The sequence below is a fragment of the Oncorhynchus clarkii genome, chromosome 7 (genome assembly GCF_045791955.1).
Source record: "Oncorhynchus clarkii lewisi isolate Uvic-CL-2024 chromosome 7, UVic_Ocla_1.0, whole genome shotgun sequence".
Taxonomy (NCBI): Eukaryota; Metazoa; Chordata; class Actinopteri; order Salmoniformes; family Salmonidae; genus Oncorhynchus; species Oncorhynchus clarkii.
The window spans coordinates 41288347-41313811 of NC_092153.1; the positions used below are offsets into that span (position 1 = coordinate 41288347).

Consider the following 25465-nt stretch of genomic DNA (forward strand, 5'->3'; position numbering starts at 1 on the left):
TAATCTAACAATTCCACAACAACTACCTAATACACACAAATCTAAGTAAAGGAATGGAATACGAATATATAAATATAAATGTATGGATGAGCAATGACAGAGTGGCATAGGCAAGATGCAATAGATAGTATAAAATACAGAATATACATATGAGATGAGTAATGCAAGATATGTAAACATTATAAAAGTGGCATTATTTAAGTGACTAGTGATCCATTTATTAAAGTGGCCAATGATTTCAAGTCTGTATGTAGGCTGCAGCCTCTCTGTGTTAGTGATGGCTGTTTAACAGTCTGATGGCCTTGAGATAGAAGCTGTTTTTCAGTCTCTCGGTCCCAGCTTTGATGCACCTGTACTGACCTCGCCTTCTGGACGGTAGCGGGGTGAACAGGCAGTGGCTTGGGTGGTTGTTGTTCTTGTTCCTGTGACATCGGGTGGTGTAGGTGTCCTGGAGGGCAGGTAGTTTGTCCCCGGTTATGCGTTGTGCAGACCGCACCACCCTCTGGAGAGCCTTGCGGTTGTGGGCGGTGCAGTTGCAGGCGGAGATGCAGCCTGACAGGACGCTTTCCATTGTGCATCTGTAAAAGTTTGTGATGCTTTTAGGTGACAAGCCACATGTCTTCAGCCTCCTAAGGTTGAAGAGGCGCCGTTGCACCTTCACCACACTGTCTGTGTGGGTGGACCATTTCAGTTTGCCCATTGTGTGGATACGGGGGTGCTCCCTCTGCTGTTTCCTGAAGTCCACGATCATCTACTTTGTTTTGTTGACATTGAGTGAGAGGTTGTTTTGCTGACACCACACTCCGAGGGCCCTCACCTCCTCCCTGTAGGCCGTCTCATCGTTGTTGGTATTAAGCCTACTACTTTTGTGTCGTCTACAAACTTGATGATTGAGTTTTAGGGTAGTGCATGGCCACACAGTCATGGGTGAACAGGGAGTACAGGAGGGGGCTGTGCACGCACCCTTGTGGGGCCCCAGTGTTGAGGATCAGCGAAGTGGAGATGTTGTTTCCTACATTCACCACCTGGGAGAGGCCCGTCAGAAAGTCTAGGACCCAATTGTACAGGGCGGGGTTGAGACCCAGGGTCTCTAGCTTAATGATGAGCTTGGAGGGTATTATGGTTTTGAATGTTGAGCTGTAGTCAATGAACAGTATTCTTACATAGGTATTCTTCTTGTCCAGTTTTCCTTCCAACAGGAAAACGACCCTAACCAAACATCCAAGACAATGCAGGAGCTTCGGGACAAGTCTCTGAATGTGAGTGGCCCAGCCATGTCCCGGACTTGAACCCGATCTAACATCTCTGGAGAGACCTGAAAATAGCTATGCAGTGACGCTCCCCATTCAACCTGACAGAGCTTGAGAGGATCTGCAGAGAAGAATGAAAGAAACTCCCCAAATACAGGTGTGGCAAGCTTGTAGCGTCATACCCAATAAGACTCAAGGCTGCAATCGCTGACAAAGGTGCTTCAACAAAGTACTGAGTAAAGGGTCGGAATACTTATGTAAATGTGATATTTCAGTGTTTTATTTTGAATACATTTGCAAACATTTCTAAAAACCAGTTTTCACTTTGTCCTTATAGGCTATTGTGTGTAGACTGATGAGGGGGAAAAAACTATTCAATACATTTTAGAGTAATGCAATGTGACAAAATGTGGGAAAAGTTAAGGGGTCTGAATACTTTCCGAATGCACTGTACATTGGATTGCCACAAGATGGCACTGTGACATATTGTAAAATCCCAGGAAGAGCAACACTGTTTTTCCATAGAAGCACCATGGAGTAAATGATGTAATGCTCTCGGATCAGTAGCAGATAGTCACATAACCACACAGACCGATGTGGAGACCACATTCACCAATCCTTTCCTAAATACGCTCTATGCATAACGGCATTTGCTACACAGAGAGCACTGTTTAAAAACAGCCAACTTCCAGGGTTGAAACTTGCTTTTCAGTAGAGACCATAACTCATCAGCTGTATTTGTAGGACAGGAATGCAGAGAAAGGCTTGACAGGCAGAGTAAGATTGTGACTTACGAACAGTATTCCTGAAGCTCTTTATTCAAGGAAAAGGAGAAGCCGTCCTCGCACTAACCGCAACACAGGTGGCATTCATTGAGGCTTAAGCATTCCCAATGTGCATGTTCCACCATAACTCTCCTCACTCAACATTTAAACCTGTTCTTCAACAGTTACACAAGAGAGCTCTACATCTATGAGCACGCCACCTCCCGCCTGTTGCTCCCTGTGCGGAAGAGAGGAAGACAGAGGAGGGGAGGAGGGATAGATTGGGGGGATGTTAGAGATGAGTGATAGGGTTTGTCTTCTTTACGTTTTCACGCTGCCCCCATTCTACACACAGCCAGTCTGCCTCAGAAGGGGATAACTTCGTTAACTTTGCTTTCCTTGGGAAGTAAGCAAGTAAATATTTATCTGTAAAATATTGCTTTGCGGGGTAGGGGTTAGAGGAGTTGACGAACCACACTTGGACACAGTATGATGACAAGCTGTCTCTTCTCACTACCACATACTCTACATAGCATTCCACTCCAAGCCAAAAGCATACACTGGATCATAAAGCAATGCCTTTGTGCTACCATTTATGGATCTCAACCTTACAAGAACTGAGCCTCGACTGTGGACTGATGAACAGATCTCATTACTGACAATGTTGGAAGGATAGAACAGGCAGAAGGTATTGACTTTATCTACCTCACACACACATCACGACTGGTAGGAGATTGAGATGACAGATACGATTTCTATACCACACAGTTCGTGTTTAGATAAACATATGGCCCATACCAGACACAATTACGTCAGATTACATTTTTAAAGGGATTGACTGATGTGTTGAGTGATAAACTGATGTTATCTCTACTGAGATGAAGTGGGTTTGACTGAGCTGTGTGAGAAACATATGGGACTGTGTAGTATATTTGGACTCGGGTAGAACAGTAGGATAGGACTCAGATAGGACAGTAGGGTAGGACTCAGGTAGGACAGTAGGGTGGAGTCGGGTAGAACAGTAGTGTAGGACTCAGGTAGGACAGTAGGGTAGGACTCAGGTAGGACAGTAGTAGGAACTCAGGTAGGACAGTAGTTGGACTCAGGTAGGACAGTAGGGTAGGTCTTAGGTAGGGCAGTAGTAGGACTCAGGTAGGATGGTAGTAGGACTCAGGTAGGACAGTAGGGTAGGACTCAGGTAGGACAGTATGGTAGGACTCAGGTAAGACAGTAGTTGGACTCAGGTAGGACAGTAGGGTAGGACTCAGGTAGGACAGAAGGGTAGGACTCTGGTAGAATGGTAGGATGGACTCAAGGAGGGACCGTAGGGTAGGATTCAGGTAAGACAGTAGGGTAGGACTCAGGTAGGACTCAGGAAGGACAGTAGGGAAGGCCTCAGGTAGGACTCAGGAAGAACAGTAGGGGAGGCCTCAGGTAGGACTCAGGAAGGACAGTAGGGAAGGCTTCAGGTAAGACTCAGGAAGTACAGTAGGGCAGACTCAGGTAAGACAGTAGGGTAGGACTCAAGGTAGGACTCAGGAAGTACAGTAGGGAAGGCCTCAGGTAAGACTCAGAAAGTACAGTAGGGCAGACTCAGGTAGGACAGAAGGGTAGGACTCTGGTAGAACGGTAGGTGGGACTCAAGGAGGGACCGTAGGGTAGGATTCAGGTAAGACAGTAGGGTAGGACTCAGGTAGGACTCAGGAAGGACAGTAGGGAAGGCCTCAGGTAGGACTCAGGAAGGACAGTAGTGGAGGCCTCAGGTAGGACTCAGGAAGGACAGTAGGGAAGGCCTCAGGTAAGACTCAGGAAGTACAGTAGGGCAGACTCAGGTAGGACAGTAGGGTAGGACTCAGGTAGGACAGGGTAGTAGGTGAGCACTACGGGGGGTCGTGCTGACCTTGTAAGGCCTCCTTGGCGCGGTCCAGCTCCTGCTCCTTGTCTCCCAGCTGCACACGGAGCTCAGTGGCTGAAAGGAGGTGAGAGGAGCAGCCCTGGGTCTCCTCCAGGTCCTTACTCAACATGTCCTTCATCTGCCTCAACAGGTGCACCTCCTCTTGCAGCTGGGCCACCTCCTCACGCAGCAACACTACGGAGGAACAGAGGAGAGAGAGAGAAGTTAGAGGAAGAATGTACCTATTTGTCCATTCCTTACAGTCCACAGAAATCTCTTTCTGCTTTTAACCCCTTGAGGTGAGAAATGGAGAGAATGAAATGAAAGAATAAGGAACAGAGAAGGGGTGGGGAAGGATGAGTGGAGAGGAGAATGGAATGGAAGTAAAAACAGAGAGGAGGAAAAGAGAAGGGGAATGTAGGAGGGAGAAGTTGAGAGGGGGAGAAAGGCAGAGCGAATGATCGAGGGAGACGGTGGAAGTCGTGAGAGTCGATATCAGAAAGAGGGAGAGGAGGGGGGGTGTGAAACAGGGTGACAAACTTAAAGGGAGAGGAGCAGAGCGAGTGCAATAATTAGGCTCAACTCAACACCTGTTCAGAGAGGAAAACCCACAACAACACATGCACAAGCTCGCTCAGATGCAGACGCACACGCGCACACACATTCACACGCACAGCAGGCTCTATCTAAGCTGAAGCCATGGGTGATGGAGAGACAGAGTTAAATGAGGAGTGACAGTCTCAGGACTCAAACTGGCAAGGCTACAGAGCGGTGAGAGACAGTGGTTTGATAAGACTATCAAAAAAAAATCTATCTGGAAAACAAGCTTCAGCCGTGTTCTTTAGCTCCGTGCCTTTCCACTGACATACGCCTCACAGCCCTCTGGGAGCTTAGGGACTTAGAGTGATAAACAAGAGCAGGAAACCAAGGAAACCGCACAGAGAAACAGAGAGAATCAAGACCGTAATTGGCACAGTATCTCCTAATACACAAACACGTTCACCAAGGCAAGCAACACAGAACACAAATACGCTAAACTGGGCCTCCATTTTATAAGGTATTGACTAACTGGGGTTTGTTTACAGTTTTTTTTTTTTTTGCCTCATAAGGGCCACCACAACAAAGGAATGGCCTTGTCATACCGAGTAATATTTTCGCACTAGCTTCTTGAACATTCTTGAATATCTATAATGGTTTAGAATGATGCACAATGTTAGTATGTCTGGGAAGAAGCTTGACCAGCAGCAGAAATCAGTGGCCAAAACACTTCCAGCCCTGCCCCTACGCAGGGAAAGGGTTGGTTGGTACCTGGGAGACCACCTGTACAAATCTGATGGCTCCTGGAAGTGGTTTTGGACCGTTTTGGCCACTATCCTTCCTCTGGTCTAAGATAGCCAAGGGCATTGTAGCCAGACTGTGTTGGGCTGCAGAGGCCCAGATAAGAGAGGAAGGGTCACTGTCGACTCTGGCTGTGAAGAGACCCGCTGGGCAGCAGCTCCGTATTGTACATGGCATAAGGAGGTAGTTTCCTGGAGAGACAGCAACCTTTCATAGCCTTCTCGCCCGCTAAATCCACTCATTTGTTTACCTATACAGGCTTGCTTAGTTGTTGCAGGTGAGGCCGGCTGCCGCCTTTGATCACTCTGTGGAGAAGAGCAGCCAGACACAAGTTCGAAGTACACGTCCCAGGCAGTTACGCGCTGTTCAGACAATCTGCAGTCCTATCTGCGCCATTAGAGCTATCTGTAGTGTGACAAGTATGATCCCTAGCTGTGAAATAAATATGATCTGCGGTTCTGTTTTATGGCTGAGAGGGTCTAAATGCCCCCTCCTCTCGGTGTGATAGTATCATACAATTATGTCCCAGCAGACATAACGCGCCGAGGTTGCTAACGTGGAAGATCAACAAAAAAAGAAACAAAGAGTCAGCCATTTTCAAAATGGCTGTGAACCATCTTATTCCCTATGGTTATAGGACATGCAGTCATTGTGTGTCCCCCCCTCCCTACGCCGGAGAGTGTTTCAGGTCCGTTTAACTCGAATGTGATATCGTTCTATGTGTATGATAATGATCATGTAGAATTACATGTAGAGGTAAGTAGGCTACTTCAAGGAAATGGTCATCACCGGCACCGTAGAGAGTGTACACAGTTGAAACAGACCTGGGGGACAGACACATAAGCGATACAGACACATGGCGAGCACTCAGAGATTCTCTAGATACTGTGGGAGCCGAACAGAGGGTGATTTAAGCACAAGCAATCAGCACCCTAATTCCCTCAAATACACTTTCCCATCGATCCCCCCCATCCTCATCCTGCCATTACTCCCCACTTTCAGCTCTGAGCTGCATAATCACTCCTCTTTCAGGTTCCCTGCCTCCCTCCCTGCCTGCCTCACAGTCGGTATGAAATGAAGGCAAGGCAAATCCTGGAGAATCTTCCCCCCCCCCCAGAGATATTTCAGTTCAGATAAGCCTGTTGGCAGTGACATCATCAGGAGAAGAGAGGCTGCACAGCGTCTCGTCGTCAGTTTGGTTTAAAAACATGCACATCGTGAAATTAATCGTGTTTGGTTGTTTTTTTCTCACATAATGCACAGGCATACGTAGGTTGCAAAATTCCGGGAATTTCTAGCTTTCCTGGTTGGAGGATTCTGGATTTCCTGCTTATTCCCTCCTGATTTCGTGAAAAACAGGGAATGTATTAAAGGTTCCCGGAATTTTGCAAGGCACACGTGTGGGACAAGCCTGAGAGGTTATCTTTTTGTATACACTATTGAAGAATAAGCCAAAATAAATTGTTTGTACTGACTGGCCATAATGTCCCCTGGCTTGGGCTGTTACGGTGACTGTATTACTGACCAACCAGTGGTCACGAGTCATGACTGCAGTTAAATTCCGCGTGACCGTTTAATTACAAAATTTCTATAGGCTAGGCAACTGCGTGAAAAAACAGAATGATGGCCTCTATTAAAAAGAGGAGGATCCCATCAGCTTTCTATAGGTTAGGCCTACTATATTTATTTCTCAGCTTTCCTAATGTTAGGCACATTGCTTCTCTTTATAACAGGAGTATAGCCTACCCGACAGGCTGAAAATGAACCACGGGAAAAGCATAGATGACATGTCTTTTTTCCCGCTGCCCCCGCTTTGAGACGGTTGGATGATAATGGTCCATTCTAAAGCCAAACAAATTTCACACATACATTATTTAGTATATGTCTGATGGGTGACAATATTAGCCTATCACTTGTCAATGATATATTATCACTTGCGAATGATGCCCAGCTTAAGGCAAGAAACAGCGTATGTTTTTTGACAACTTTTTCAAATCATAGTCGCACATCTCATGTAGCCTAGCCCATAGGCGCATATGTTTTGATAAGGTTTGTATCACAACTAAAGTGGCCAAATAACTTCTTAAAATTAAGCACATTAATCCGCTTTACAAAGGGTGTGTAGAGCCTAACTGGCATACATACGTGTGAGTGTCAAGTTTGGGGAAGATCCTTTTCACCATAAAAATGACCTTTTACAATAAAAGCATAACATGCATATTCACATTTGCGGTCACTTTTGAGAATGGCGTTTTCCTGCTAATGCAGCATTCACGCTTATAGCCTACTGCTGTGTGTGCACTGCTGCACTTATAATGTGAAGAAATAACCCAATAGTTGAGCAACATTTTAAGCTAAACGTTCTCATCTGTTGCGTCAGGCTCATTGCTTAAAATCAGGTTTCTTGATGCTAGTGGTTGTATTAATTTAGGATCTATCGCATCCCACAATTGTCCCAGACTATGTTTGGAATATGTATTTCTTGCACAGAAATAGGTCAACTTTTGTACTATGGGGGATATTATATTGACATAGGCTAGTGCTTTAGCTGTTCGCTAGGCCTACTCATCTTGTTGGCTGATGAAAAGTAAATGTGGAATGTTCTTCCAATATCTTCAAAATGCGCCTCGGCGCAGTTGCGTACCAGATGTTTATGTCTTCACTTGTAGCCTGTGAGAAAGACCCAATCACATGATGGAGAGATACTTCGGCAAGCAGCCGAGAGAAGGGAATTATAGTGATTATATCAGCCCATGGGCACAACTGCCACTGGCCGCAAAAGGAATGGATTTTTTTTTGGGGGGGGGGGCATTACAGCCACACAAAGGGGATGCAGCTGAGAAATTTGAGGCATTATCAAGTGCTTGTCAAAATGTGAATGAGAGACTGATGAAGTGTGTACAGCTTGTGCAAGAAACAAAGCAGAGCTCATGCCTTTCATGCAACTTTTTTCAAATCATCATTAGAGTTGCATCATGCAGCCTTAGAATGTATTAAAAATACAAACATATAGCACAACATTTGTATCACAACTAAGTTGCATAAATAACTCTAAATTAAGTATATAGAAATACTGATTTATTTGTTAACCGCTCAACACAGAATAGCCGTTTGTGCGCACTCCCTCAAATCGTTTGGAGAAAATATCCTTTCTATTATATTCAGCTTTGTTCAATTGTATTCTTCATACTATAAAATATAAAACAATGCCACGCATTTCTAAGCAAATTTTGTCTGCTAAATGAACTAGTGTAGCCCACAGCCATATGGCATAGATCAGGACCTAACATAAGGACAACTCAGAGTATGCTTTTCTGTTCTTCTGAAAGAGACTACACTTTCTTCACATCATGTTTCTTTAGACCGGGATCTATTGTGATGGTGTATATTAAATGGATTTATCCAACTTTTTTAAATGCAAATGTTCCAAAGGTCTGCATTAATGGCTTGTAGGCTATGCATGGAAGCCAGGAATGCTAAATGTGTTTATGTTAATGAACGCTCAATTGCCGTGAGACCGGCAGTTATTTGCTTGACAATCACCGGGGTGGCAAAATGTCATGACCTCTACAGCCCTACCCCTAGCCTGTTGTATTGTTGTTATTGTTAGCATCATTTCTTGTCTCCTGTCATAGCCCCACCAGTAGACGGTGAATGCCTGTTCCTGTTAGCCACCTTCCCGAGGAGAGAAGAAGACCTCATCTCTTCACTCAGCAGTGGCCCACTCAACTATTCCTCTCTGAGCCATGACTCTAAAAAATGTTTTTTTAAAAGCTCCATCAGGGCTGCTCTGAGTCTGACCAGGCCATCAACCCGTGCTCTTCCCTCCCACTGGCTTCTCCATTCAGAATCTGGAGAGAGTCATGACACGCCTGACTGAGCAGGTAGGTCTAGTGGCTGTTTGCTTTGTGGCTAAAAGAAGCCAGAGGCATGAGCCAGGTGCCCGTGCTGTGTGTTTGATACGAGTGTCAAACACATGCTTGATAGCAGCTCTATCTGCTCTATCTGCTCTACCTCTAATGTGGTATGCTCTGTAGGAATGTCTGGACGGGTGTCGCCTCCCTCTGCATCTGTTACTATGCCAGAGGCTTTGGTCATTCCTCCTCTCTTGTTCCAGGTAGCCACAATGGCTACCCGGAGCGACACCAAATTTGTCCTTCAACTCTCAGCTACACTGTGTTTACTATAAATATCCACCGGCATTGTCCAAACTGAGTGGAACTGTACTCTTGCAAAGACACAACATTTTAATACAGTGTGAAACTGTCCATTACACAGTGGTTAACTTGTGCAGACCTCTGTCATCTTAACAAGCATCTCCACGGACCCTGTTAGATTGACCGGGGTATGAAAATGTATGATTTGCATCCCCGGCTGCAATATTCCGTGTAATAAATGGAACACGTTCTTCGGGTTTGTTATAGCAGGGAATTTGCCAGTGAACAACAGAGAGAAAGAGCTTACAGCGAATGATTAGGCAAACCACGGTCCTTTGAAAATATAATCACCTAACTCAAATATGTGCATGAATTAGTCTCTTACATTTCCATTTTCAAACATTCCACATTATTCTTGGAGCACAAACAGCGCACTTAACAGCAATATTAACCTTGTAAATGATTATTTTCAATATCCATTTACATACACTGCAGGGGCCGCTTTCTCTATTTGAGAAACAGTGTGGGTACTGTTGGATGGATGCTGCTTAGCCTGGTTGATCTACTTCCGTTAATGTGTGGAACAAAGTACATGGAACTCACACTGTATGTCTGGGGAGTGACAGCGACATGTCTGTATACATCTGGCACAGTATCACTGGGCTTGAAACCAGAGAAGAGTGTTACACACTCACTCAGTACATTCCATAAAGCTCCATCGTTTAAGAGCATTGATCCTGTATTTCTAGCCACGGTTACTGTATTATGTTCTACTGTGTGTGGAGGGCTGAACAGGGAAGGGTTTTACTGGGTAAGCAGAAGCAGTATTAGTAGGAACGCTGTAATCTCGCAATATGTTTAAAACCTTCACAATCCTTGGATTACTATTTGATTGTCAGTTCCCACAATAATCTGGAAATCGAACATGGACGAGAGGTATTTTCACTCCCGTACATTTGGGCCCTGTTTCTCTCTACACTGCTATTCCCCACTGTGTTCCCCTGGTGGGATTGGTATTTGTTTTATGTATTTATTAAGGATCTTCATTAGCTGCTGCCTAGGCAACCGACATTAAGGCATTGATATACAATTGAAAATATTTACACGCCATTCCATTTCATAACACTTTTCACAACACGTTAAGTGTGTTCCCTCAGGCCACGACTCTACTATCACATATCTACAATACAAAATCCATGTGTGCGTGTGTGTGGAGCGTGTGTATTAACATGTGTGTCTGTGCTGGTGCTGCACAGCTCTAATACACCCAGTATGGAGAGGAGAGGGGGAATTGGAGCTGGGGGGAGAAGATGAATGACTTTTTAGAGAATGTGCAGACAACCAATATTTTACAGTAGCATTGCAGATTACTGTAGTGTAGTAAAAAAAGGTCACTAATTACCTGGAGAATTATTCACTAATGCACTGAGGTCACTAGAGATACTAAATAGCAAAATATTCAACCCTTTCAAATCCTTTCAGTTTTTATTTAACAATAATTTGCCGTTGTTAGCGGCTGATAAAAGCACAGAAAGGATGCTGGGGAGGTTCAAACTGCACTGAACAAAAGCCCCTGTGTGACTCATTAAGTAGACCACCATAAAACACGGCTCAGAACGTCATTACAATGGTTCACCACAAGCGCCTGCCTCCCCTCCGCCATCCTTTTCATTCAAGTCTTTTTTTTTTTTTTTTTATAAAACTAGGAAGATAAACGTATCAATCGTTTACACAGCATGTTTCAGAAACTCAGGACGTCTCCGTGCTGCTCCAGCAACAACAGTCAGAAATGTTAGCATGTTTGTTGATGATGTGAACTGCGTTCCAGCTAATTATGTGGCGTTAACCCACTGTCAGCAGGGGGCCGGTAGAAACCGGAAGCATCTGGTTTTCAGGAGAAAAGCAGAGAAGAGGCAAAGCCTGAAAACCGGATGTTTCCGTTTTTCTTCCGACACCGCTCAGGCGATTATTTTACATCTGCTACATTAAGATAGAATTCACCTGTAACTCTCTGAGATTATCGTGACCCATCATTGGCTGTGGTGCTGCAGGCAGCTGTCAATCAAAGGGAGTCATTGGGCCAACCCCCTCTGGCTCGCTGACCTCTCATGACACAACTATTCAGTAGTCACCTGACTGGCCAAGCTTCCTCCACTTTGACATCTCCTTACTTCTGAAGCCAATTTTCAATTAGATTAATTTAGTATTTCATTACTGGGGTTCATGAAGTTGCTTGGATGCCTACAGTGAGGTTTTAGTAGCTGGCGATGGTTCTGAATATATTACATCTTATAGTCTGCTCCAGGCCACAGAGCATCTGTGCATCCATGTCTCTTTGTCTCTCCTCCATCCCCAGACTCCCAACCGCTCTATGTGTGTGACGGAGGAGTCACGTGATGCTTGGATGTCTGTATCGGTATGTGTGTGTGTGTGAGAACGTGCGTTTGCGTGCGTGCGTGCATACTAATGCAAGTGTGCGTGGCTGCCTGGTGCGCTCTGCATCTCTGATCATTACCGCGTAGAGGAGACGATTCCCAGGAAAGGAGGGCTGTACTGTGGATCGCCGTGAGGGGATGACAGATCGGCCGCTGCTCCTCATCCAACTACTCATGCAGATGATATGAGCCTAGCGATCCTTCATAGTCAAACAGAAGTGTGGGTGTGGTTGACATAGAGCCCTTCTTATTAATAGCCGGCGTGTTCTGTGGCATCCTCAGACAAACCCCCTCTCCCTCTCTCTGCTGGGAGGATATACAGACAGGATTCTACTGGTCACGGAGGTCCTTCACTCATCACTTGGAATAGCCGTACTATCCACTCCGAATCTATTCATTTCATTTCCCATGAAGCAAACCGATCTAAAAGGACTATTATAAGACCATGTCGAAAGAATCACAAAATGGCTGTTGTTCAGAGCGACTTGATGAGAGCAGTCTCTAAAGAGACATCCTGTAATCTCCATGAAAATTAAGAGCATTTGGTTCACATCTCAAGTCAAGAGGATGAACCAAATATGAGGCATTACATAAGAGGATAACATCGAATCAACAAGAAATGATACAGGAAGGCCAATAGAAATGGTTGCATCAAAAATAGCAACCACATTCATTCAGTCAATGATGGGTTTCGGATCCGAGGGGGAGTTTTGGCGGGTGGGAGGCAGCAGGGAGATTAGTGGCTGTTTTAAACCTGCTCCACAACTCTTTGTTGGGATTCTCTACAATAGTCAGTCATGTTGGTTGGATAGCCTGTGGGCTGTCTTAGTACCTAAGCCATTTGATAGGGCCAGGGATGAGCGTGAGTGGGTGAGAGAATATAACACCACACAACGCAACCCAACAGAAAACAACACAACATGAGCCGTCGCTGGTTGATCCCTGAATAGCACCTGGCTGCACATAAGTACCAGCAGGTTCGTTTCCCACTCAGCATATTACAGGGCCCTTTTATAATGTATGTGAACATGAATTATACATCGACACTGGCTCTCAACCTTACTTAACCACAACATCCACTGCGCAACGTAAACACTGCGCTAGAGAGTGGACCCTGGGTTTCCTTCCATATATGTTAAAGAGTTTACGCCTCACTTGTGTTTCTTTCTTAACATGGCAACAACGGATATGATTTTACTGTATATGAGGCCCATTTTCCGTTCGGAAGCTCTAGTGAACATTTCTAAGTCTGCGTGTGTAAATCTGCACGCCTGAACCCACAAAGAGGTGTGTGTGTGTGTGTGTGTGTGCGAACGTGTGTTTGTGTGCGCATGCTTATCCATGCCCCTGTTGGTATATCTATAGAGAACAGCTGCCATGAATTAATTGCTGTGAGTTTACATTACAACGGAGGTCAGTGTAGGCATGCCAACTGGAGATAGTAGTAATTGATTCACACTTTTATTATGGGAAGATTAGGCCCACTGCCAGGGAAGTGCCGCTCAGCTCAGACTGCCTAGAGTCTAGTTATCAACCGCAACAACGCCAATAATCTATCGAAACATAGCTGGCTTCGTTCGATGACATGATATCGCTGTACATGGTCCGACTCTGACTGAACACCGAACAAGAGACTTGCCCAATGAGACTACACTGAACCCTGTCCCATGAGTGTTCAGTATGGCCACAAGCCAGTATCATCCCCGTTGAGGATATTTCACCGAGACGGAGTTGAACTGCAGTGCCCAACGCATGAATATCCCGGGAAGATAAAACCAATGGCGGTGCATCCTTCTTGTGCCCTCCACTCGCTATGGAGCTGTGACACATTGGACTGGCCCAGCCAGGTGGACTGGCCACTGGTCAAGGACTGCAGAGCATGCCATCATGAAGACCTGCTGTGAGCTGCTGCGGGAGCAGCGTGTGAGACCGTCTCTGATAGTGCCATCTGGCTGCAGCGGCTCACTCATTATCTCTTCTCAATTTGGAAAGCAACCTCTGGGTATGGAGGAGTCACGCAACACAACCAACGGGATCATCCTCGGACTCATCTCCTCAAACACGCGCACGCACACGCACGCACACACACACACACTAGACAAACGCAGTCTAGTGTGTACGCAGTAAGGACCATGTCACTGCAACAGAGACCGTGTCTACCAGGGTTCCAGTTGGAGGTGTTGGAGGATCTCTCAGATAACACCTGCATTAATGGAAGTGTAGGTGTGTCCGTGGGTTGCCATTTCCTTTCAAAATGCCAAACACATCAAATGTCAAGGTGGGCGGATGAATTCTAGGGGGAACGCTGGGGAAATATGCTGATTGGATAGTACTTGTAGGACCTACAGAACTCCAGACATAAAATGACACCAATTCCAGAGCATTGGGATATGGCCCTGGGCCCCCAGTGTCCGGTCTGCAGCGTGAAGTCACATGCTCAGCTGGTGGGCTACTGCGTAGCAACCTAGCGGTGCCAAAAGCCCTGGTCTGCTATAGAAAGCCTATGTAAATTACGGGGGAGGGGGGGGGTTTGGGCTCATAAAATGTGTTTATTATGATCCAGTTTGACCCCCCCCACAGTGAATTATTTGAAAGTTCAACAGTTATCCATTCTGACTGGTGGAGAGGGAGTGGCTGACCAATGTCTACGGGGTTGACAGAGCGGAGGACGGAGGATGGCCATGGAGATGGAGGATTGCGCTCACACTATGCATGAACTATCAGTTTAGTATGCAATTCTAAGTGAATACATGTTGAATTCCAAACTACGTTCCATGTCGGAGGGTCTTTTTTCACGATGACAAAATGACGCGGTTGCACAGATTATGAAGACGGTTTACAATCATATAACATTTTCATCATTTATTTACAGTCCACTTTTTCTCATGGGGTAATCCAATCGAGCCTCACCGAGTTGGGATGGGTTGTTGTGATGGTAGCCCATTCATGTTTTACTTTCAGGTGGAAGGATCGTGGTCATATAATATCGAGACTAGATGGGGTACTTATTAACTTTGCCACCATTCAAGTGAGATCTTACAAAGAGAGTCACCATGCCGGCATGCTCTCTATATAACTGAACTGATCGTCACTCGAAAGAGTGAATCAGTCCTAATTCTGATGACCATAGTTAATATTTGCTGTCCATTTCATTTCCCAATGTTGACCTGGCTAGGTTCTAGCTAACGCTGAGGTTTCAAACTAACCTTCTGCAACGGTTTAACAGTAGGCTAGCATCATAGACATTAAAACCAAGTTGACTCTGTCAGGCAGGATGAAAATGACTACATCGACCATGACCCTTTGCTAGTTTTGACTACTTTCCCCATAATCCTTAGTGATATTTTTGCGCCATTCAGCAATATGGTACGCTTCAAATCCAAATACTTCCAGCTTCACGTGCCATCGTTTTTCCATAGGAATACGTGGAGGAGGTCAGTGCTATGTCTATGGATATGCCGGACTCATCATCTCTCAAATACGTAGGCTATTTGTGCTATGTTGACTGAGCTGCTCATCACCAAATATCTCCCTTAATTCCCCAGACTAGACTCACTCCAGGAGTTTCATATGCTTATGTCAGATTAAGAGATTAACATATTAACCAACGTACATGTCAGATCCAGATCAACCTCATTTGTTTATATGTAAAACAAATAAACAAATTGTGTTGCGGACCGGCTACCAAGAAATATTTTTTCAAAAATTACACACCAAACAACTTTCATTTACAGTCAATAATGTGTTGCTAACACAACCTTTCCATATATAGTAACATTATGTATAGTAACATATTATGTAAATATATTACTAATAATGCCGAATGACGAGATGTTTATTTAGTTACTCGGTGATAATGAGTTTACATGAATCATTCCAATTCCTCTCATAAATAGAGTGTGAGTACACGTGAAAACAAAACTCATGAACTCACACACGCCTCTCCCGTAGAAACAGAGCTCTGGCCTAAACCAACCCTCTACGATCATCTAAACCCACTACTCTTTCTTCCCTCGTTCCCTCTCTCTCTCACTCACCGGATGTCCCCTCCTCCCTGTCGGACCTCATGTCCTCCTCCTCCTCGTCCTCCACAGCACAGGCTCCGCTGGGCTCCACGGTCAGTGCTGGTGTGTGTTCTCATAGCAGAGGAGCCCAACTCAGACAAACACCATTCAGAAAGACACCGTAGCGAACACACCACACCACAGCAGCCTCTCGCTCAGCCGCTCCCAGCTCTGGCCATTGGCTCCACCCAGCCAGGTTACTAGGAAGTGTTCCCCCGAGAGAGGGAGCCTGTTTTGTCTGTACTCTCCTTGTCTGTACTCTCCTCGCTATCTCCCTGTCTCTCGCTCTGTCATTGGCTTATTCTCTCTCTCTCTCTCCTCCCCTTTTCTCTACCTGTTCTGGTACACGCCCAGAGGCCGTTTCCATTCCAAACCTCTCTCGCCCCTCCTCTTTTTAACCCCTTCCAGCTGCTGCTGTAGGGAGGTGGACCAGTGTGCACTGACATGATTACTGCTCTTTCTCTCTCTCTCAACCGAGGGAAGGCGTACCTGGAGCCTCAGGTGGTAAGGCAGATGAGTCACTGCTATAGCACTTCTACCTAATGGCAGCGAGCTGAATGACACAGTGACTAAGAGATCTCTCTTTCACAGGACATAATGTACTCTACTGAAGAGATCACCTACCGCACAGAGAACAACACCCCTACGGAACACTGCCCTTATGGACAATTTGACCATAAGTCACACCAGAGCGTGTTCACATGTTTATATAGGACGCCTGGCCTGGAAATAATACACAGTACTGAAGAAACTAGGGACAGGAGTTTTCCCCTGATCATGTAACCTATCCCGGCCACGCACAAATGTTTGGACTTTGTTACTCTATAGCCTGCAGCATGACGAGGCCTGCAATGTTTTCCGGGGTCATAAATGAAGGTAAACCAAAACAATTGCAGCCACAGCACTGAGGTTGTTAGTGTGAGACCTCAACCCAGGAAGTGCTGGTGTTTTCTCCCAGTCCCAGAGCTCAAGGGACTGGCTGTCAGATGCAGGGCTGGATGAGTGTGGACACAATCACAGAGCTAATCGAGTTAGAGTTTTAGCCTCAGGCCCAGGGACAGGAATAGGGACAGGGGGCAGCGGGTGCAGCCAAGTACTAGAGGAGCAGAGGTAAGACCAGTCTTGGTTGGAAGAGGTGGACACTGGGCGGGGGTAGGACACCTGCAAGACTACCAACAGGCCATTTAAATGACTGAAATAACGTAGCTTAGTAGCGATGTGTTGCCTTATCATAACCGGGAAAAACAACGTTTGAATGGAAAATAATTGTTTATGTTTCAGGCTTCCGAGAGATCAAATCAGGGTAAATCTGCTGTTTGTGTCAACGGAAAGTGTTGGACTGACGCTAACACGGTAAACAAGCAACTTTCTTCATCCTCAAAAACAGCTTTGAAATGTCTTTTGATTCCATCACAGAATTGAATTGCTTGGCGAACACAGGGCTATTTCCCCCTGCCAAGCCTGTAGTAGTAATACAGAATAACTATGTGTCTCAAATATAGAATACACGTATGAGTGGGAGAGAGAGAGAGAGAGAGAGAGTGTTACCTCGGTGTTGTAGGCATGAGGACAAGTAGACCATCAATCCAGATGCTTGTCAACTGAGGCAAATGGATCTGTCAATCACGGACTGAGTGCCTGACTGACTGCTCAAGAATCACAGTCATGTGTCATTCATGTGTCATTCATGTGTTATTCATTCGTATTCATTCTTATTCGTTCGCCGCCCATTTAGGGCTGTGAGTGTGACGCGCGTTCCTGAGATACAGCCCATTGTTACAGCCTTTCATTTCAGTGCAGCCGGAATCATTTTACTGATATCTTTACTCGTGGTTACCCTTCTCATGTCACTGCTCTTTTGTCTTCACCCTTTCTCAGTCCCTCATCCTCAGTCTTTTCACTACTCATGTGGCTGTCCTTGATTTCAGGGCTCAACTCACTGAATCTCTGTGTCATCGATCCGAGCATAATTACATAAGCTAGGAAAAGTCCATTTATCTGTGTAATAACTCATGCTCTCTCTTTTTCTCGCTCTCCCCCCCTCTCTCTCCGCTCCTCCTGTTCTCCAGCCGCACCAGTTGATCTGTCGCTCTGCATTATCAGCACAGAAGAATGTTGATGGAGAGCTGAGAAAGACCGGCATTAAGACGTTAGCTGGGAGGGGAAGAAGGGAGGGAAGGAGAGAGGGATGAAGGAGGGATGGAGAAGGGGAGGAGTGACTCTAGACAGATACTACCGCTGTCCAGGGCTGATGGAAATGTCATGAGGCTAATTTAATGGCCTGAGAGTGCACTTCTGCTGCTTCAAGGGGCTGTATCTGATGAAAATATGAAAATTACAATTCCGGGCAACACTTGTGGCTTTCTGGCAACGTGGTAAAGAATAATGGGAGTGATTAAGCAGGAGAAAATGAAATGCCCTCGAGACTTACAGATTCATCAACAAGCTTCAGGTGATCAATACTCTTTATAGTGTTCTTCCTTAGTGGCCAATATCATTACAGATCACAACAAAGACAGAGAGCCTTTATTCAGAGACATCTTTGGAGGGAAAATGAGATGCCATTTAACTCAAACTGAAGGCAGTGATTAGGGCACAAATAAGCATCGGCACAATACAACAATGATGATCATCAATAACACTCTTGTCTATTCAGCAATACAATGTGAAGAGGTTACATCTGCCCCTCTCTCCCCATTCAGCTCTCCTATCAATGTTTCTCTGTAACTCATACAGTATTGGGTCCCAGCACAGAATTGGGTGTATACAGTACAATACCAAGCAGATGATTAACCCTGTGCGCCGTATACTTGCCTATAGTATATAACACAGTCTGCTGTAAGTCCTTTAAGGCCCTGGATCCAGTCAGACATATTATCAGATTGTTCTCGCAGACAGACAGACAGACAGACAGACCAGACAGACTCTTTCACATCACAGGCCTCTGCTCCGGTCTGTGTGCACCCAGCTGACAGGTCTGTGTCTCAGTCTTAACTCCCGGGATCAATCACCATGCACACACTTCCTTCCATCACCAAGGCAACACCCTGTATTTCCAAGGCAACACCCTACCTTTGTCGAGCGAGGAGTCTGGGGTGCCAAAGTCCATGAGGCTGGAGATCTCTGTCTGGTAACAGATCTCGCTCACCACCGACTTCTGCCTATGATCTGTCAGAGACAACACAATAGAACACATGACATCAGACCAACAAAAGAGACTAGCAACAGTTATGTTGAAGACAAATCATTTCAGGAAGGTGTCTTTCTTAGGCAGAAGGACAGTTGCTATTTAGGTTTACACAGCCAGGGGTAACTAACATGACGCATACAAGTAATGAATATGTGTACTGTGTGTGTGTGTGTGTCGTCCGGCGGTGCCACAGAGTGAGAAAAGAGAGAGAAAAGAGAAAGCAGAAAGAGTGAGAAAAGAGAGAGAAAGAGTCACTGAGTTTGCATTAAACGTGTGACGTCACCCCTACACACACAGCTGAGAGGCTTTCAAAAACATACAACTTTGGAATTGGCAGAGCGTTTATAGATGCAGTTAAGTTTGACAGGTAATATTCTAATTAACAATATGGCTAATCGATTTTTGCTTGTTTCACAATTTTGGGAAAAATAACCCTTTTTCATACAGACTGTCCCCTGTTTCAATCCACTCACTCACTCTCGCTCTCTCTCATGCTCTCTCTCTCTACCAAGACATTTTGCGTCTAGTACAGTGGTTTAACCTTTTACTGCAGCGGGCTGAATCAGGGTCACTCCGAGTGTTTATAAACTCGGCAAAAAAAGAAACGTCCTCTCACTGTCAACTGTGTTGATTTTCAGCCAAGTTAACATGAGTAAATATTTGTATTAACATAACAGGATTCAACAACTGAGACAAACTGAACAAGTTTCACAGACATGCATGTGACGAACAGAAATTGAATAATGTGTCCCTGAACAAAGGGGGGGTCAAAATCAAAAGTAACAGTTTGGCCACCAGCTGCATTAAGACCTGTAGTGCGTCTCCTCCTCATGGACTGCACCAGATTTGCCAGTTCTTGCTGTGAGATGTTACCCCACTCTTCCACCAAGGCACCTGCAAGTTCCCAGACATTTTTGGGGGGAATGGCCCTAGCCCTCACCCTCCGATCCAGCAGGTCCCAGACGTAATCAATGGGATTAAGATCCGGGCTCTTCGCTGGCCATGGCAGAACACTGACATTCCTGTCTTGCAGGAAATCACGCACAGAACGAGCAGTATGGCTGGTGGCATTGTCAAGCTGGAGGGTCATGTCGGGATAAGCCTGCAGGAAGGGTACCAAATGAGGGAGAAGGATGTCTTCCCTGTAACGCACAGCATTGAGATTTCCTGCAATGACAACAAGCTGATGATGCTGCGACACACCGCCCCAGACCATGACGGATCCTCCACCTCGATCCGGCTCCAGAGTACAGGCCTCGGTGAAATGCTCATTCCTTCAACGATAAACGCAAATCCGACCATCAGAGTCACTAGAAAGGCCTCTTTAATGTCCTAAGTTTTCATAACTGTGACCTTAATTGCCTACCGTCTGTAAGCTGTTAGTGTCTTAACAACCGCTCCACAGGTGCATGTTCATTAATGGTTTATGATTCATTGAACAAGCATGGGAAACAGTGTTTAAACCCTTTACAATGAAGATCTGTGAAGTTATTTGGATTTTTACGAATTATCTTTGAAAGACGGTCCTGAAAAAGGGACGTTTCTTTTTTTTGCTGAGTGTAGGTAGTCTTAAACAAATCTACTTTGAAACAAAAGTATACACCTCACACACATGGTTATGGGCTTAAAAAAAGAAGACACTTGTACCATGTCAGATTTTGAGTTGAAATGTATTCAATTTTGAGTTTGCATCCCAATATTAGACTTGATATACATCTCAGAAGACTGAAATATAACATAATTGTTTGACATAGAAACACTGGATTTTCTGTGTTAATAAAAAAAAAAAATTGATTAATGATTAAATAATAAAAAATATGAATACAATTCCACCCATGAGACCACTAGAGGGCGATTTGGTCACTTGGCTGCAGGAAAGGACTACTGGTCTAATAGACCTCTGCTGTGTGTGATGAGCTCTACTGGTAAAGCCTCATCTGCTGCCCTCTGCACTACTCTACTTCTCTCCACTGATAGTTTGGTTTTCATTAACTCATGTCATTTCCACCTCCAAAAAATGAACAGAGGACAGCACCAGATAACTCTCATTATAAGCTGGGTAATTTGGGTCCTGGATGTTGATTGTCTGAAAACTGTGGTATATCAGACAATATTCAACGGGTATGACAGAAAATTACTTTTTACTTTTCTAATTACATTGGTAATCAGTTTATAATAGCAATAAGACACCTTGGGGGTTTGTGGTATATGGCCAATATACCACTTCTAAGGGCTGTATCCAGGCACTCAGCGTATACCGTAGCCTGGTATACTGGCCATTTACCACACCTCCTCGGGGATTATTGCTTAATTATACCATCCTCTCCCTTCCTCCTCTCTTCCTCCACGTTCTCCTCCCCCACTCCTTCCTCCTCTTCCTTCACCACCACCACCTCCTCCTCCTCCTCTCCCTCCTTCTGCTATGAGGGGATGTAAAAGAAAAGCATTTTCACAGGAGAGGAGGCAGCAATATCCCTATTGTGCCATCGAGTCATTTTCTAGAGCAGGACCCAAACAACAAAAAGTGAATCAATTTCCTCAGAAGATGGCTTTAGGACCCTGATATTGATCTGTGGTTCTTCTCGTTAAAGAATACACGTGTTTGAGTTCCGAGAAAAAAACATTCCCAGGCTGGTAACATGCTGGAGCTATAGCTGGTGTACAACAATGAAAAGACAGGGTGGGACGAATCAAAGTTCATATCTCAACTATTACGAAGAGCCATAGAGACCCTATAATTCAGTGTTCTAACTTTGTGAGGGTGACCAAAGCCTCCTCACTAATGAAATGACATGTGCTTATATGCAGTACAATATCATCACATTGGCCAGTCTAGTAGCCATAGGCCTGACCTTCAGGGTACAGAGTTTTAAACATCTCTCTTTCCATTGGCTCCTTTTAACCATCTGCAGTGCTGTACCTCATCTCCAACTGGACACAACCCAGGTGTTTTTTTTTCTGCCATTAATAATAATAATAATAATAATAATTACAGGTCGACCGCGCCCCCTGCCACACCCACCACCTAGGGCTGTTGCGGTATATCTCCTCCCTTCTCTCCTGCATTCCTTTCTCGAGCACACAGAGAGAGGGGCTGTCAACAGTTTCATTAAATAGCTGGAGTAGTCAACCTGACATGAGAAAAAAACGAACCGACGGGAAAGTGGCCTCTATTCCTTATTTCAGTGCAAATGGAGGATATGTTTTTTTTTCTCCTGCCCCTGTTCCTGCACCTGTTCCTGCACCTAATCCTGCACCTGTTCCTGTTCCTGCACCAGTACCTGTTCCTGTTGCTGCACCTGTACCTGTTCCTGTTCCTGCACCTGTTCCTGCACCAGTACCTGTTCCTGTTGCTGCACCTGTACCTATTCCTGCACCTGTTCCTGCACCTGTTCCTGTTCCTGCACCTGTTCCTGCACCAGTACCTGTTCCTGTTGCTGCACCTGTACCTGTTCCTGCACCTGTTCCTGTACCTAATCCTGCACCTGTTCCTGTTCCTGCACCTGTACCTGCACCTGTTCCTGCACCTGTTCCTGTTCCTGCACCTGTTCCCGCACCTGTTCCTGCACCTGTTCCTGCACCTGTACCTGTACCTATTCCGGTTCCTGCACCTGCACCTGTACCTGTACCTGTTCCTGTTCCTGCACCTGTACCTGTTCCTGTTCCTGCACCTGTTCCTGCACCTGTTCCTGTTCCTGCACCTGTTCCTGCACCTGTTCCTGTTCCTGCACCTGTTCCTGCACCTGTTCCTGAACCTATTCCTGCTCCTGCACCTATTCCTGTTCCTGCACCTGTTCCTGCACCTGTTCCTGTCCATTTCATAATGGACCATTCTAAATAGAAACTCATTTTACATATTAGTAAAGACAAGATTAAATTGAGAATAGTCTGATGGGTGAAAATATGATCACTTGATGAGAGAACAGCGTGTGCAGCCTGAGGCAAGGAACAGAGAGCAAGCAACTTTTTCAAATCATCAATAGCCTATAGTTGCATCATGCAGCCCATATACGTTTGGATTTCTAAGACATTCTAAGGCTTGTATCATTCGCAACTAAAGTTGCCAAATAACTGGCCTTTATGATTAACATAGCCACTTCAAACGCTCCAGAATGGGAAAAATATCCTTTCTATTTTATTCAGCTAAAGTTCAATTATATGCTTCTTACTTTAAAATCACATAACATAAAATAATGTCACAGGATGTTCCAAAGGCGTGCCTCAGCGGCTTGTATGTGTGGAGGCAAGGAGATGCTAAACATGTTTATGTTAATTAACGGTTAGTTACCATGAGACCGAAAGTCTTTGGCATGACAATAACCGACTGACAACATTTCATGACCGCCACAGACCTACCACCACCAAAACAATTTTTTGATCCGGAAAAAAACCTGAAGTCATTCACACACTCTTCTTCTAGTTTGCAGGTTTGGGCAGTTTTACTTTTGTGGCCTTATGGTATTTTTCCAGTTCATTGACGTCCCCTTCCTTCCCCTCCCATCGCTTTCTCTCCGGGATGTTGTTGTGGTGTTATTCTTCCCCCTCACTTCCCTGCCTGCTGACCTTTCCCTGGGTCTTTAATATGGAGATTGGGTAACAGGCAGGGAAGCAGGCAACATAGCCTCAGGCTCCATGCTGGCCGGCTGGGTGGCTGCGTTCCTTAGCGGGGGATAATGAAGAGAGGGGTCGGCACTGAGACTAAAGCCTTCAGCACGCTCCGGTTCTGCTGGTGCCTAGCTGAACTCGGCACGCTTCCCATCCGAAAATATTCGGAACAGTTTGTGTATATACACAACATTACCAAAAGTGTGTGGTCACCTGCTTGTCAAACATCTCATTCCAAAATCATGGGCATTAATATGGCTGCCATAACAGCCTCCACTCTTCTGGGAAGGCTTTCCACTAGACCTCGCTTTGCGCACCGGGGCATTGTCATGCTGACACAGAAAAGGGTCTTCGTCCACCAAACTTTACAGTTTACACTAGGCATTCGGGCAGGTAGCGTTCTCCTGGCATCCGTCAAACCCAGATTCGTCCGTCGGACTGCCAGATGGTGAAGCGTGATTCATCACTCCACAGAACACGTTTTCACTGCTCCAGAGACCAATGGTGGTAAGCTTTACACAACTCCAGCCAAAGCTTGGCATTGCGCATGCTGATCTTAGGCTTGTGTGCGGCTGCTCGGACACGGAAACCCATTTCATGAAGCTCCTGACAAACAGTTCTTCTGTAGATGTTGCTTCCAGAGGCAATTCGGAACTCAGTAGTGAGTGTTGCAACCGAGGACAGGCGATTTTTACATTCTACGCGCTTCAGCCCTTGGCGGTCCCTTTCTGTGAGCTTGTGTGGCCTACCACTTCACGGCTGAGCCGTTGTTGCTCCAATATATTTTCAGTTCACAATAACAGCACTTCCAGTTTACCGGGGCAGCTCTAGCAGGGCATACATTTTACTGACTTGTTAGAAAGGTGGCTGTCAGATTCTCCCTAGGAGAGGTGGGTGTGGAGTCAGGCGCAGAAGTCCAAGAAGGGCATTTATTTTTTTTTAAGGGCATTTAAGTCCATCAACAGAACAGGTACAGGACCACAACCGCAGCCACTAAGAAACAGGAACGCAGTCCAGTCGAAAACGGAGGAAACACACTCCTCTGACTAAACTAACGTGCGGGAAAACAGTCCCGTTAAATACACCTGTTTAACAGAAAAAACAAAACGCAATCCAAACCAACGACAGTAACACAAACAATCCCGCACAAAACCTAGCGGGTAGGGCGAGATTAAATACCCCACTGATTAGCCTAAACTAGACACAGGTGAGCACAAGACAGACAAAACCAAACGAAAAAGAAAAGGGATCGGTGGCAGCTAGTAGACCGGCGACGACGACCGCCGCCCGAACAGGGAGAGGAGCCACCTTCGGTGGAAGTCGTGACAGTGGCATCCTATGACGGTGACACATTGAAAATCACTGAGCTCTTCAGTAAGGTAATTCTACTACCAATGTTTGTCTATGGAGATTGCGTGGCTGTGTGCACGATTTTATACACCTGTCAGCAACGGGTGTAGCTTAAATAGCCGAATCCACTAAATTATAGGGGTGTCCGCATACTTTTGTATATGCTGCAGTTCAAAAGTTTGGGGTCACTTAGAAATGTCCTTGTTTTTGAAAGAAAATCACATTTGTCCATTAAAATCACATCAAATTGATCAGAAATAATGTTGTAAATGACTATTGTAGCTGGAAATGGCACGTTGTGTAATCCAAGTTTATCATTTTAAAAGGCTAATTGATCATGTTATTTTAATGGACAGAAAATGTGCTTGTCTTTCAAAAGCAAGGCCATTTCTAAGTGACACCAAACTTTTGAACGGTA

The 25465-nt window shown here is 45.4% G+C and overlaps 1 protein-coding gene across 1 annotated transcript in view; it reads right to left on the reverse strand.

The window, feature by feature from the left end:
• LOC139413312 (kazrin-like) overlaps window positions 1-25465 on the reverse strand; it is a 157260-nt gene that overhangs the window by 12828 nt on the left and 118967 nt on the right. The window contains exons 4-5 of the mRNA XM_071160527.1: window positions 18975-19070; window positions 3915-4103 (exon numbers count right to left, since the gene is read on the reverse strand). Coding sequence (XP_071016628.1) covers window positions 3915-4103; window positions 18975-19070 — 285 coding nt within the window. The remainder of the gene's footprint in view (window positions 1-3914; window positions 4104-18974; window positions 19071-25465) is intronic.